The sequence below is a fragment of the Diabrotica virgifera genome, chromosome 4, assembly GCF_917563875.1.
Source record: "Diabrotica virgifera virgifera chromosome 4, PGI_DIABVI_V3a".
NCBI classification, from domain to species: Eukaryota; Metazoa; Arthropoda; class Insecta; order Coleoptera; family Chrysomelidae; genus Diabrotica; species Diabrotica virgifera.
The window spans coordinates 40,855,431-40,868,966 of NC_065446.1; the positions used below are offsets into that span (position 1 = coordinate 40,855,431).

Consider the following 13,536-nt stretch of genomic DNA (forward strand, 5'->3'; position numbering starts at 1 on the left):
GTTACTTTCGAGGATTCGTTACAAATCGTTACTTTTGTATAAAGTAATCATTTACAGTTACAGTATTCGTTACTTTGGATTACTATGATTACTTTTGTATTTGAGTACCGGTAATCATATCGAGAATCGTATTTCTCAGTAGGTAGATATTTTGTATAGGTATTTCGATATAACAACGACCTTCACCGATCTGTTTAAGGGATAAATCGTTACTTTTGTATAAAGTAATCATTTACAGTATTCGTTACTTTGATTACTATATGATTACTTTTGTTACTTTTGTATTCGAGTACCGATAATCATATCGAGAATCGTATTTCTCAGTAGGAAGGTATTTTGTATAGGTATTCTGTCACACCCTTAAAACGCTTCATACCGATAACGATATTCCATAACACTCGTAAAATACCGGTCCCGTCCGTTACTCGCTAGGATACGATTGATATTTTTTTTATAGAAAGTAATCAAGTGTACTGGTTGTAGATACAATAGTCGTTACCCGCTCTGATACGATTGGTACAAAGTAAACGAAGTAATCAGAGTAATCAAAGTAACGATTTGCCTCTCTGTATAGTAATCGGTACTTTCGGTATTCGTAAGTAACGAGTACTTTGTAACGAATAGTTACTTTTTCAACATCACTAATGGAAGTGCTCGACCGTGGGAAAATCTCGATATTTTTGACTTTTTGAGGTTCGGGTTCGGAAGATTTTTTTAACAACTTTCGTGGGTAATATGGGGGTCCATGGCCTCTGGAAGTTAATTGAATCCTCAGGAAAGCCAATACCACTGGAGACACTCGAAAATAAAGTTCTAGCAGTAGGTACTAAACAGTTTTTATATCGTTAGCTAATAATAATAATACTCTTATTATTTAGATGTTTCCATTTGGTTGCATCAGGCAATTAAGGGATTCCAGGATCATAAAGGAGCTCCTGTTCCAAATGCTCATTTATTGGGGATATACCACAGAGTTTGCAAGTTATTGTACTTTAAAATTAAACCTATATTTGTTTTTGATGGAGGAGTTCCAGCTCTTAAACGTCAAACTATCGTAAGTTTTTCATTTCAGTTAAATTTTAAAAGTCACAAGTAAAAAGTTCAATAAAAAATACATTAAAAATACATGGTAGATTGTATCATATTTTTTGTGGTCGTTGTGGAATTGGTTGTGGATGTAGATCTAACCTCAAATTTGGGTTTATTTTAGATTAGTTGTACATTAAATTTTCGTTTTTATTTTTGATAAACACCGATTTTTTCTCAAAGGCAAATGTAAATGATTAGTTTAGGGCAAAGGGCAATGAACATAACTCACAATGAAAACCTTGCTCTTACCCATTAACAGTGTACTATCAGAATGTTGGTGGCCTGCGTACAAGACTTTCTGATTTGTTAATAAATGTGTCATGCTGTCCATACGACATAATCATACTAGTTGAGAGTAATTTAAATGATAACTTCAGGGACAGTGAATTGAGATGTGATGGTTTTGATGTTTTTCGTTGTGACAGAAGTCTGAAATCTAGTGACAAATTGAATGGAGGTGGTGTCCTGATATTTGTTAGGAGCAAGCTGCAATCTCATTATATCTCTATCAATGAAGACCGTATTGAACAACTTCTTATTTTGTGTCAGTTTGGTAAGTCCAAGTTTATTATTGGGGGTACTTATATTCCTCCTCATTCTCCCTGGGAAGCATACATGTGGCACTGCCAATCCATGGAAGAAATTGTTCTTCAGTATCCATCACTTAATATTTACATGTTTTGGCAATTACAACTTACCAAATGCAGTATGGTCCAATGATGAGTTTGGTGTCCTAGTTCATTGTCCAGGAGGTGATCCAGCTGTTGATGTGGCACAAGCTTATGGTTACCTAAAATTTTACCAACTAAACTCTTTACCTAATGACAGAAATGTAATTTTAGACCTGGTTTTCTCTAACGATAGGGACTTAACGATAATGACAGAAATGTATTTTTAGACCTGGTTTTCTCTAACGATAGGGACTTGGTTATCACAAGGGCAGGTGATCCTCTCTTGAACTCTAGTTTACATCATTTTGGCTATGAAGCTAGTTTGATGGCCTTAAACACATCCTCCTCTTCATGTCTGTCCTATGATGAATTCTACTATGATTTCAAGAACTGCAACTACTTTGAGTTTAATAACTTCTTGGCTGCTATAGATTGGCAGGAATGCTTAGGTTATAGCGATATAAATGTATCAACTCAAGTCTTCAATGAAATTCTTGCTAGAGGTATCGCTTTTTTTGTACCTTTGAAACGCTATAGATCTTCTACTTTTCCTAAGTGGTTTTCTCATGATCTTAGATGTTTGACGAGAGAAAAGAAGTATGCCCACTCTCTGTACATGAAGAATCGGTCTGATGTTAATTATTCCAATTTATCTCGTCTCCGATCAGAATGTAAAGGTTGTCTGATGCATGCTTTTCCCTGTATATTAGAGGTTTAGATGCTGCATTGCAGAATAACCCTTATTCTTTTTGGAAATATATTAGGGATAAACTGTCTAGTCACAACCTTCCTGATTTGATGTTTTATAATGAACGGTCAGCTTCTAATGGACAAGGTATTGCTAATTTATTCAAAGATTTCTTTCAGACTGTTTACTTACCCAGTAATAATGATCTTAAGTTACCCAGTGCACATTTAGATAGCAACATCGGTGCTTGCTTCAATATCACTGACTTTACTGTCACTGATATTTTTGATGGTATATGTTCTCTTCCAAATAAAACTTCCAGTGGTCCAGATGGTGTTCCTAATTTCCTTTAAAAGAAATGTGTATGCACTGTTGTTGGGCCATTACTGTTATTATTTAATAAATCCTTACAGTCTTCTACATTCCCAGGCGCTTGGAAGGAGAGTTTTGTTGTACCCATATTGTAAAAAAGGTAAGAAGAATGACATAGAAAATTATCGTAGTATATGCATTCAATCCGCAATTTCCAAACTCTTTGATAGTTTGGTAGCTAAGCAGCTGTCGTGGGTGTGCAGGGGTCTGATCTCTGAATCTCAGCACAGTTTTTGCAGACAAAAATCCACAGTAACGAATCTAATTTGCTACCAATCTGATCTCTTAAAGCATATGGAAGATCGTAAACAGATTGATGCTATTTATACGGATTTCAGTAAGGCATTTGATCGTGTTGATCACCAAATTCTCCTTAATAAATTGGCATCCATAGGTTTTCATGTCCATTTTGTTGAGTGGGTTAAAAACTTTTTATCTGGTCGTACCCAACGAGTTAAAGTGGGTGGTCTTTTTGCTGATGTTATTACTGTAAGTTCAGGTGTTCCACAGGGTGGGCATATGTCTCCCCTGTTTTTTTGACTTATTTGTTAATGATATCGTTAATTGCTTCTTATATAGTAAATGTTTAATGTTGGCTGATGATGTAAAATTTTGGCGAGTTGTGAATCATATTGAGGATCAGAAACTTTTACAGGCTGATATGGATCACTTATTTGATTGGTGCATTTGCAATAATCTTCAGTTATGTGTTGAGAAGTGCTGTTATATTAGTTTTTCCCTTAAGTTAAACAGAATTGATACTGCTTATCACATAGACAGTAAACCTCTTAGATATGTCTCGTCTATTAAAGATCTAGGTGTTATCATGGATGAAAAGCTCTCATTTGTCGAACATATCAATTCATTATCCATAAAAGCCTCTAAATTACTTGGATTTGTTAAAAGAAACTCTAAATACTTCTCTATTGATGCTGTTAGGTTAATCTATTGTTGTCTAGTCAGATCTATATTAGAATATTGTTCGGTAGTTTGGTCTCCGTACCATCAAATTCATATTGACACTATTGAAAAAGTCCAACATAAGTTCCTAAAATACTGTGCTTATAAAACTCAGACTTATATTGAGAACCATGATTACACTGGGATTGAGCAACGTTTATCATTAGCTCCCCTTATTGTTAGGCGTGATATTTCGGGAGGTGTCTTTGTTTTCAAAATCATTAATGGACTTATTGATTGTCCCAGTTTGTTGGATAGTATAAGATTTAATGCATATCCAGGTTTACGCTACAATGTTACCTTTAACACGGCCTTTCACAGAACATCCTACGGTAGTAACATGCCTTTAGATAGATATATGTGCTTTCTTAACGGTTTTGATATGGATCTGTTTAATATAAGCCTGGGCCAACTGAGGAGATCTCTTGCCATGTGATAATTAGGTTTCATCTTGCAATGTTGTTGTATTTTATTATTGCATTTGTGTTTTGTATAATTTTATTGATTTGTTTCAGTTACATGTGTACATTTTATATTTTATTTTTCTAATTGTTATGTTTTGATTATTTTGCCGGTGATTTTTCAAGTCTTTGCTTTTCTTATTTTTACTACTTATATTTTAATGAACCTCATTTTTTTATTGTGTTTATTGTATTTTTACTGGTAATGGGGTTTTCCCGTGGGTAAATAAATAAATAAAATAAATAAACAATTATTTTTTACTCTCACATCTAAAGTGCAAAATCGGACAAGACACCTAATATATCAATAATAAATCAAAAAAAATCAGTATAATGTACTGGAGGCATATTATTGCCCCTGTACACGTTGGGGCAACGTGTACAGGACCACTTGACATAACCTTGGGATTAGCGGCAAGCATTGGTCTACAAACCGAGGTGTTTCCTGCACATATCAAAGGATTTTTGTGCGATCTGCCAAACAGCTTTGACATGTTGGTCAGTGAGTTGGCTTTTTCTCAGTATTGTTTTATACTTGTGCAGCATAAAAAAAAATAACTTGCTTTATTTTTGAATTTGAATGAAATGATGCCATGATATACACAGAATATGTGATTTAATTTACGACCTACATTTTTGTTACACCCTGTATACTTAATTGAATTATTTATATTGATCTATTTGTTATCTTTTTACTACATACAGGGTGAGTCATGAGGAACTGTACATACTCCTACCTCGTATACAGGCCTCTATGGGGAATAACAAATGACCATTAAAAAGTGTCTGCTCCCATTGTTTAATAATATACAGGGTGAGTTGTTAATTTTTACAGAAATTTGTATTCGTCATAATTTTTGAACAGTAAGATCGATGTGTCTCTTATTTTGGTCAATCGTTACACTATTACCACCCAATCAACTGATTTATTCAAACTAGAAAAAAATCAGGTCGGGCTTTAAAAAATTAGTTCGTTTTGGTCTTAGAAAATAATTTCACCCTACATACGGTTTTTGAAAACTCTAATAAGAATTTTACAAATTAGACAAATAGGCAATTAAAATGGCATATTTATTTTTTCCCCACACAATTACTTAATTTTTTATAAAAAATTCAAATTTGACTATGAAATAAAAGTTTGGTGAAAAGAACCATAGATTTAAAAAAATTAACTTTTTTTACAAAAATTATTTTTTTTAACAAATACTTAATTTATAAGTTACCGCCCAATCAACTGATTTATTCAAACTAGAAAAAAGGGTTCAGGTTCGGCTTTAAAAAATTAGTTCGTTTTGGTCTTAGAAAAAAATTTCACCCTGTATACGGTCTTTGAAAACTCTAATAAGAATTTTACAAATTAGACAAATAGGTAATTAAAATGGCATATTTATTTTTCCCCCACACGATTACTTAATTTTTTATAAAAAAATCAAATTTGACTATGAATTAAAAGTTTGGTGAAGTGAACCTTAGATTTAAAAAAAATTAAATTTTATTACAAAAATTAATTTTTTTAACAAATATTTAATTTATAAGTAATAATACTACCACTGCTCGTGCTATACGTTTTAAATAATACAACATTTTTAGCCAATTCCCAGAATTTTAAAAGGAACAGGTTGTTTTGAATAATATTAAAACATCATCCTGTATAATATTTGTTTGTCAAAAAGGAGATAAACAAAACTAAATTAAACAAAAACAAAAAGAAATATTTTTTCCGTGGTTTTTTGCATCACTACCTTCTCACCATGTATTAATACTATGTGTGTGTATAAAAATGATCATTTGACATTTTCGTTGTTTGAGTACATAATTTGACTTTTCGTTTGCCATCGTTAATATTTATTTGTGTTTCTTACACTGTGTACTTTTTTGCATTATCATACTTTACAAAATAGTTTGCCGAATCTACTTGCCAATGTAGCCGCCCGAGGTATGTACTTTATGCACGATGGGGCATCACCACATTTCTCAGTTGCTGTTCGTCAACATCTTCATGTAACTTATGGAAATAGGTGGATAGGACGCGGAGGGCCTCATGCATGACCACCTACATCACCATATTTTAGCCCTGTCGACTATTCCCTATGGGGTCGATTAAAAGAAATGGTTTATCGAGAAAATATCAATACGCGACAAGAACTAAGTAATTGATAAAATTATTGATTCTTGTAACATTATTAGACATGATCCCTTATCTCTCAGGAGGTCTATAAGACCCGTTTGCCATTATACTAATCTCAGTACTGATTTCAGTACTAAAAATATTGGTTAGCTGCGCGAGTCGATTTAGTATGAAAAATGTCAGTTTGTGCCAAGTTTGTGTTTGCATCTATCCGAATTGTAATCAGCATATAGGCATGCGCTCTACTAAATGTACATGAGCTTTACTAATTAATATTGCAAGTTGCAAGCCATTAACTTATTAACAATAAAAGATGGGAACAAGTATTTTTGCAAAATTGGCAAACTTGGCTTTTATTTCTGCCACAGATATATCCACACCTAGTTTGGCTAATTCTGCCTTTATTTCTTCCAAGGCTTTAATTCGTGCGTTCCTATTCTTATGGAGAGGGTGCTTTGGCACATATAAACATTGATTCGATTTGTACAACACTATTAATGTTTCAATCTGCCTTTGGCTCCACATGTTGAAAGTTGAAATCACTATATTATGTACCTATAAACAAAACAAAAGTACCTAATATACAATATAACCTCACTTTTTAATATTGTGTCAATTTTAGTACAAGAAATTAGAACATGTTTTAATTTTTAGTACTAAATCGGCGCGCGCATCTAATTTGTAGATACAATATTTTTAGTACTAATTTCAGTACTAAATTTAGCATAGTGCCAAGCGGACCTTAGACAGTTGATGGTCCGACAAAGATGGATTTCATTTCGAAAATCTGCTATAAATCTCAAAAAAACATTTGTTTTATTTATTTCTTAAGTTCTTTTATGTATCTATGTATACAATTGTTGTACACACATACATATTGTTAAATTTACTTAAACATGCAAATAAATCCGTTTATGTTCAATGTTCTACATAATATGTATTTTCTTTTCGTTAATTTAAAAAATAAATTTACTGTATTTTGCCTTTTGAAATAAAACTTTGAAGCACTAAACAAATACTATACTGGGCGATGTTTTAGTATTATTCAAAACAACCTCTTCCTTTATCAAATTCTGGAAATTAGCTAAAAGGATTTTATTATTTACAACGTATAGCACAAGATGTGGAAGTATGAATACATATGTATAAATTAAATATTTATTCAAAAAAAAATAGATTTTGCAAAAAAACATTATTTTTTTTAAATGTATGGTTCACTTCACCAACTTTTAATTCATAGTCAAATTTGATTTTTTTTATAAAAAATTAAGTAATCCTGTTGGGAAAAAACAAATATGCCATTTTAATTGCCTATTTGTGTAATTTGTAAAATTCTTATTAGTTTTCAAAAACCATATACAGGGTGAAATTTTTTCTAAGGCCAAAACGAACTAATTTTTTAAATCCGGACCTGATTTTTTTCTAGTTTGAATAAATCAGTTGATTGGTTGGTAACATATAAATTAAATATTTGTTAAAAAAAATAATTTTTGTAATAAAAGTTAATTTTTTTAAATCTATGGTTTACTTAACCAAACTTTTAATTCATAGTCAAGTTTGATTTTTTTTATAAAAAATTAAGTAATCGTGTGGGGAAAAAATAAATATGCCATTTTAATTGCCTATTTGTCTAATTTGTAAAATTATTATTAGAGTTTTCAAAAACCGTATACAGGGTGAAATTTTTCTAAGGCCAAAACGAACTAATTTTTTAAAGCCGGACCTGATTTTTTTTCTAGTTTGAATAAATCAGTTGATTGGGTGGTAATAGTGTAACAATTGACCAAAATAAGAGACATATCGATCTTACCGTTCAAAAATTATGACGAATACAAATTTCTGTAAAAATTAACAACTCGCCCTGTATATTATTAAATAATGGGAGCAGACACTTTTTAATGGTCATTTGTTATTCCCCTTAAGGGCCTCCATACGAGGTAGGAGTATGTACAGTTCCTCATAGCTCACCCTGTATAAATTTAAAATACAAATTAATACATAATATGTTATATATTACTGATGTTGCTCCTTTTCTTTTACTTTTACTTCAGTTACTCTTTTTCCTTATGTTATTAACTTGTTCAAAAACTTACCCTCGACTGCCATCTTACTATCTGATTTTTTTAGAATTTGTTTGATATACTTCCTGTACAAAAATAAAGGTATTGGTTGGTCTAATCGTACTTTGAGATTCCTCTATTATAACTAAGGGGGTGCTCAGTTGGTTGTATGTCAAATTTCTTAGTTAACTTTTCCAGGAACCATTTTAGTTGTGTCAAATTCTCATATAATTCTTTCAAATAATTGGATTGCCACTAATATTATGAGATTACCTCTGGTATATAGACCAGGCGCATCTGTAAAAATATTAGTACATTTGGACGTTGAGAGGTTACTCAAATTTTTTTGCAGGAATGGCTTGAAAATATCTCAAATAATAATATTTGAGTTATCCTCCCTCTCAAAAAGGTCCGGAACATTGTTTAAATAATCAAAATGTCAAAAAATGAAGGAAAAATTCGATTTTTTTCTTCGTTTTTTGATTATAGCTTTAAAAGTATTCATTTACGAGAAAAGTTGTATTGACATAAAAGTTGCATAATTAAATTTCCTACAATGTAGAATTGCAGTTACTCGAGCGCGTCAGATTAGCATATAGGGAGAAACCTGGTACCCTGCAGATGTATCTCTACCATAGATTGGCTCTTAACACAGGGGAGTTCGTTAAGGGGGCCCGAAAAAAAAAATATATTCTTAAAAAAACTCGAAATTGTCAGATTAAGATAAGGTAAGTTAAGTACATGCAAAAGAGTGTATATTTCAAAAATCTGACGATTTGAGCCGGGCGTAAGGAAATGGGTGAGTCCCAAAAATTCACAAGAAAAAAGCGAATATTTCGCGAAATGAATGACAGATCGAAAAACTTAAAAAATATATGCACAATATTTTTTAAAAATCTATCTAATGATACCAAACACGACTTCCCACGGAGAGGGGTGGGGGGTAAATTTAATATTTTAAATACGAATCCCGCGATATTTCGCGAAATGAACATCAGATCGAAAAACTGTAAAATACACTTATTCAATATTTTTGAAAAATCTATCGAATGGCACCAAACACGACCCCCCATAGATGTGGGGTGGGGGGTTACTTTAAAATCTTAAATAGGAGCCCTCATTTTTTATTGCAGATTTAGATTCCTTACGTAAAAATAAGTAACTTTTATTCGAAACATTTTTTCGAATTATGGATAGATGGCGGTATAATCGGAAAAAACGATTGTTGGAAATGGAAAATTAAATTAAAAAATGGCAAGCGCCCATTAAAATGGAAAACTTTACTTAACTTTTTTTGGTTTTAGGACCTACTCTTCACAACCCAATAGGTCCCCAAAGCGCTCGAGTGACTGCACATTTAGCATACTTTGCTCCCCTACCATTACGTTTTTCAACCATTTATGCTACATTTAGGACCTTCATATTTCATGATGAAAAACTTCATGATACAGTAAAACAATACTGTAAATTTCATTAAGATCGGTTCAAAAGATTTTGCAAAATAAATTTTGCAATCCAGCTTTCGCAAAAAAAATTCATTTTTTCAAAATGTTACAGGACTGAAAATAAAGCAGATATCAAGTTAAATTTTTTTTGCATATAGAAGTGTACTGTACCTTTCATTTGCTATTTGCAAAATTAAAATCGATTAACTATGCTTTTTCTCATGAGGATCTTTCAGTGCGTCACAGTTTTTCGATTTCTTTCTAACGCATTAAATTGCATGTGACAGAAAAAAACGCACGTCGGTGATTACATTTCGTCGGTGACATTTATAACATTTATTCTAGTTGTCAATATATGGCAATATAATCGAAAAAAAAAATATTTACTAATTATATAATATATGTATGAATATAATCTGTACAATTTATAAGACTATACAAATCAAAGAAAATACCATTTTATAAATGCAATAAACACAATTGATTTGATTTTATGCCAAATTGCAAATAAAATGTGACAACTGTCAGATTAAACTAAAATGTCATGTCACTAAAATGAATATTATCACAGACTTACCTTTTTTTCTATCATTTGTGACGCACTGAAAAATGCTCATGAAAAGAAGCATACAACGGCGTCAGGATTTTTTTTAAATAAACATTAATTATTGGTGCTACGCGCAGGACAGCGGATAGTTTGCTCTGATTGGGCATTACAATGACCTTTGATAATAATTGATACATTTTAATTTTTATTACATTTCGATATAAATAAATAAATTTGTTTATTGCAAAATAAAAACACATACTCTATCCTTTGAACTAACACTTTTTTTAGCAAAAACTTTCTTTGTTCTTATATTTTAACTTAGAGAATAAAAGTTTATTATTTTTAAATATATGCAATTGCTTAAACAATATTTCACAAACAATAATAAAATTAGTTTGATTTTTGTGGAATTAAAATATTAAAATACAACAAAATATAGAGTAAGAAAATAATATATTAGATAAAGATTGGAAGAAATTTTGGTGGAAATCAACTTATGTGAATCGAACACCGCTGTCCTGCGCGTAGCACCAAAAATTAATGTTTATTTAAAAAATTTCCTGACGCCGTGGTAATTAATCGATTTTAATTTGCAAATTGTAAATGAAAGGCACAGTACATTTCTATAAGCAAAAAAAAATTCAACTTGCTCTCTGCTTTATTTTCAGTCCTGCGACATTAAAAAAAAAATGAATTTTTTTTGCGAAAGCTGGATTGCAAAATCTACTAAACCGATCTTAATGAAATTTACAGTGTTGTTTTACTATATCATAAAGTTTTTCTGGGTAAAATATGAAGGTCCTAAGTGTAGCATAAATGGTTGATAAAATGCGAATACTTGTTTTGTATGGTTTTTTCGCAATTATTGCTATTTTGCAACAAGGGTGACTATCTTTTAAATTTTTAACCAATTCTATAAGGTAGGAAATTTAATTACGCAACTTTTATGTCAGTACAACTTTTCTCGGAAATAAATAGTTTTAAAGTTATAATCAAAAAACCAATAAAAAAATCGAATTTTTCCTTCATATTTTGACATTTTGATTATTTAAACAATGTTCCGGACCATTTTGAGTGGAAGGATAACTCAAATATTATTATTTGAGTTATTTTCAAGCAATTTCTGCAAAAAAATTTGAGTCACCTCTCAACGTCCATCTCAAAACAGATGCGCCCTGGACTAATTAATACTCTTATTCACTAAACTGAATCGAATTAAATATTTATTTTTGTAATTTTATAGTCGTTTACAGATTTCTATTTCCAAGTGGAAAATATTTAATCAAAATTATGTATCTACATTTCCATTATTAATGATGATCCTTTTTTGATTTCAAATTGCAAGAAGTTTGCATTAGTAAGTTTATTTCATTCAGCTCAATAATGAGTGGTAGGGGTAGGAATTTTATGTTGTATGTTTCCTACAGTGACTCTCAAAATCTTCTAAATTTTATAGATAGATAGATAGTTAGATAGTTTATTGATAAAGCACGAGAGATGTTAAACATTTAGAATTTAGGCAATCCGAAAATTTTTCGGGTAACTCTTCCATGATAGCCTAATACAAAAATGCCGGTCTGGCTGGAGGGTAGCGGTTATTTTCCCCAAAAATCCCCCTAAAGTTAAAAATGGGGTAAAAATTATTGTTATCACAAAAAATATCTTTGAGGTGACTTTAAAGTAAATTTCTTCTTCTTCCTTCTTGTAAGTAGGCTTTAATAGTCCATTCTTTCACGGTTGTTGCTCTAAATTTTAAAGAACCGCTTGGATTGACATGAAATTCGCATAGCTTACATGTCAAAGAAAAAAGTGATATTGTGCCGATGTGTGCTTTTGCCCTGGGGGTGACTTTCACCCCCTCTTTGGGGTGAAAATATATACTAATACTGATAAAAATGACTAATTTTAAGTAACTTTTGTTTTATAGAGCTTTTTCGCCAAGTCAACACTTTTCCAGTTATTTGCTAGTGAATATGTTCATTTTTCAACAAAATAACTACATTTTAGACGGTTTTTCGCAAATAACTCAAAAAGTAAGTATTTTGTCGAAAAAACGTTCTCAGCAAAAATATAGCCTGTAAAAAAGTTTAAAAAATGGTGTACGCGTTAGGTCTCTGGACCTCGTAAAACCAGAGTTATAGCCAATGAAAAATAGATTCATATTCACCAAATTTCAAATAGAATACTTCGAAGTGAAATATCCAAAAAATTAAGCACTTTTTGGGGAAAACCCAATATAACTTTTTTAAAGTGTTTAAAAAAAGCTTTATTTCTGTTTTTATAAAAAGTTTCTAGCATTAAATTTAAGCAAGTTACGCTCAAAATAAAGTTGGCCGCTTTTGTTTTGGTAAAAAAAATCGGGAGGGCCACCCCTAATGAGCAATTTAAATGAAATTAATCGTTACAGCTCCACAAATTATTTTACTTATGTTGTGTTTATATGATCTGTAAGTTTCATCGTTTCAAAGTGCTTATTTTGAAAAAAATTTGGTTTTAAAGTAAAATTTTTAAAAATTTTAATTTTGAAAAATATGCTTTTTTAAACGCTTTTATTTAGTTCAATAGATTGCGTCAAATCTTTGGATGTTAATTTGACTACCTTTTCTTCCATGCAAATCATTGAAAATTTGCAGACATATGCATTCGCGGTGACAATACACGAATAGACAACAAAAAATTTTTGTTTATGTTTATTAATTGTTTAAATAAAAAAAAACGATTTTAATGGAAAAAGGCCTAAATTCTCTTGTTTTTTACAATGTAGAAACTTGAAACTTTTACGGATGGTAGCTAATGATATAACCTATACATAATTTCACTTTCTACGTTAATTGTTTACGTTATGCGTCATAAATAAACAATAAAGTTTTAAATTTTGAACACTCATATATTTGTTTATACAGTACGATGCAAGTGAAAGGAATAAATTCGTTATTTCGTAAAAAGGCGACTTGAACCCTAGAATGCTACCTGGGGTACACTTGTACCCCAACCTTGTTTGTAAGTTACACCAATTTGCAGTAGTGGGTGTAGAAAATATGAAAATAAACTTGTGAATAATAATATAATAAAATATTTTTGTATACAAAATAAATTCTTAGCATGTTATCTT

At 31.1% G+C, this 13,536-nt stretch overlaps 1 protein-coding gene across 2 annotated transcripts in view; it reads left to right on the forward strand.

Moving 5' to 3' along the window:
* Positions 1-613: 613 nt before the first annotated feature.
* LOC114325511 (DNA excision repair protein ERCC-5) overlaps positions 614-13,536 on the forward strand; it is a 43,713-nt gene continuing 30,790 nt past the window's right edge. Inside the window, exons 1-2 of one of the 2 annotated variants that reach the window (XM_028273576.2) lie at positions 614-823; positions 879-1,054. In XM_028273576.2, coding sequence (XP_028129377.2) covers positions 736-823; positions 879-1,054 — 264 coding nt within the window. In that variant the 5' untranslated portion in view covers positions 614-735. Of the gene's footprint in view, positions 824-878; positions 1,055-1,407; positions 1,643-13,536 lie in introns of those variants that run through there. The other variant, XM_028273578.2, reaches the window with a different exon arrangement.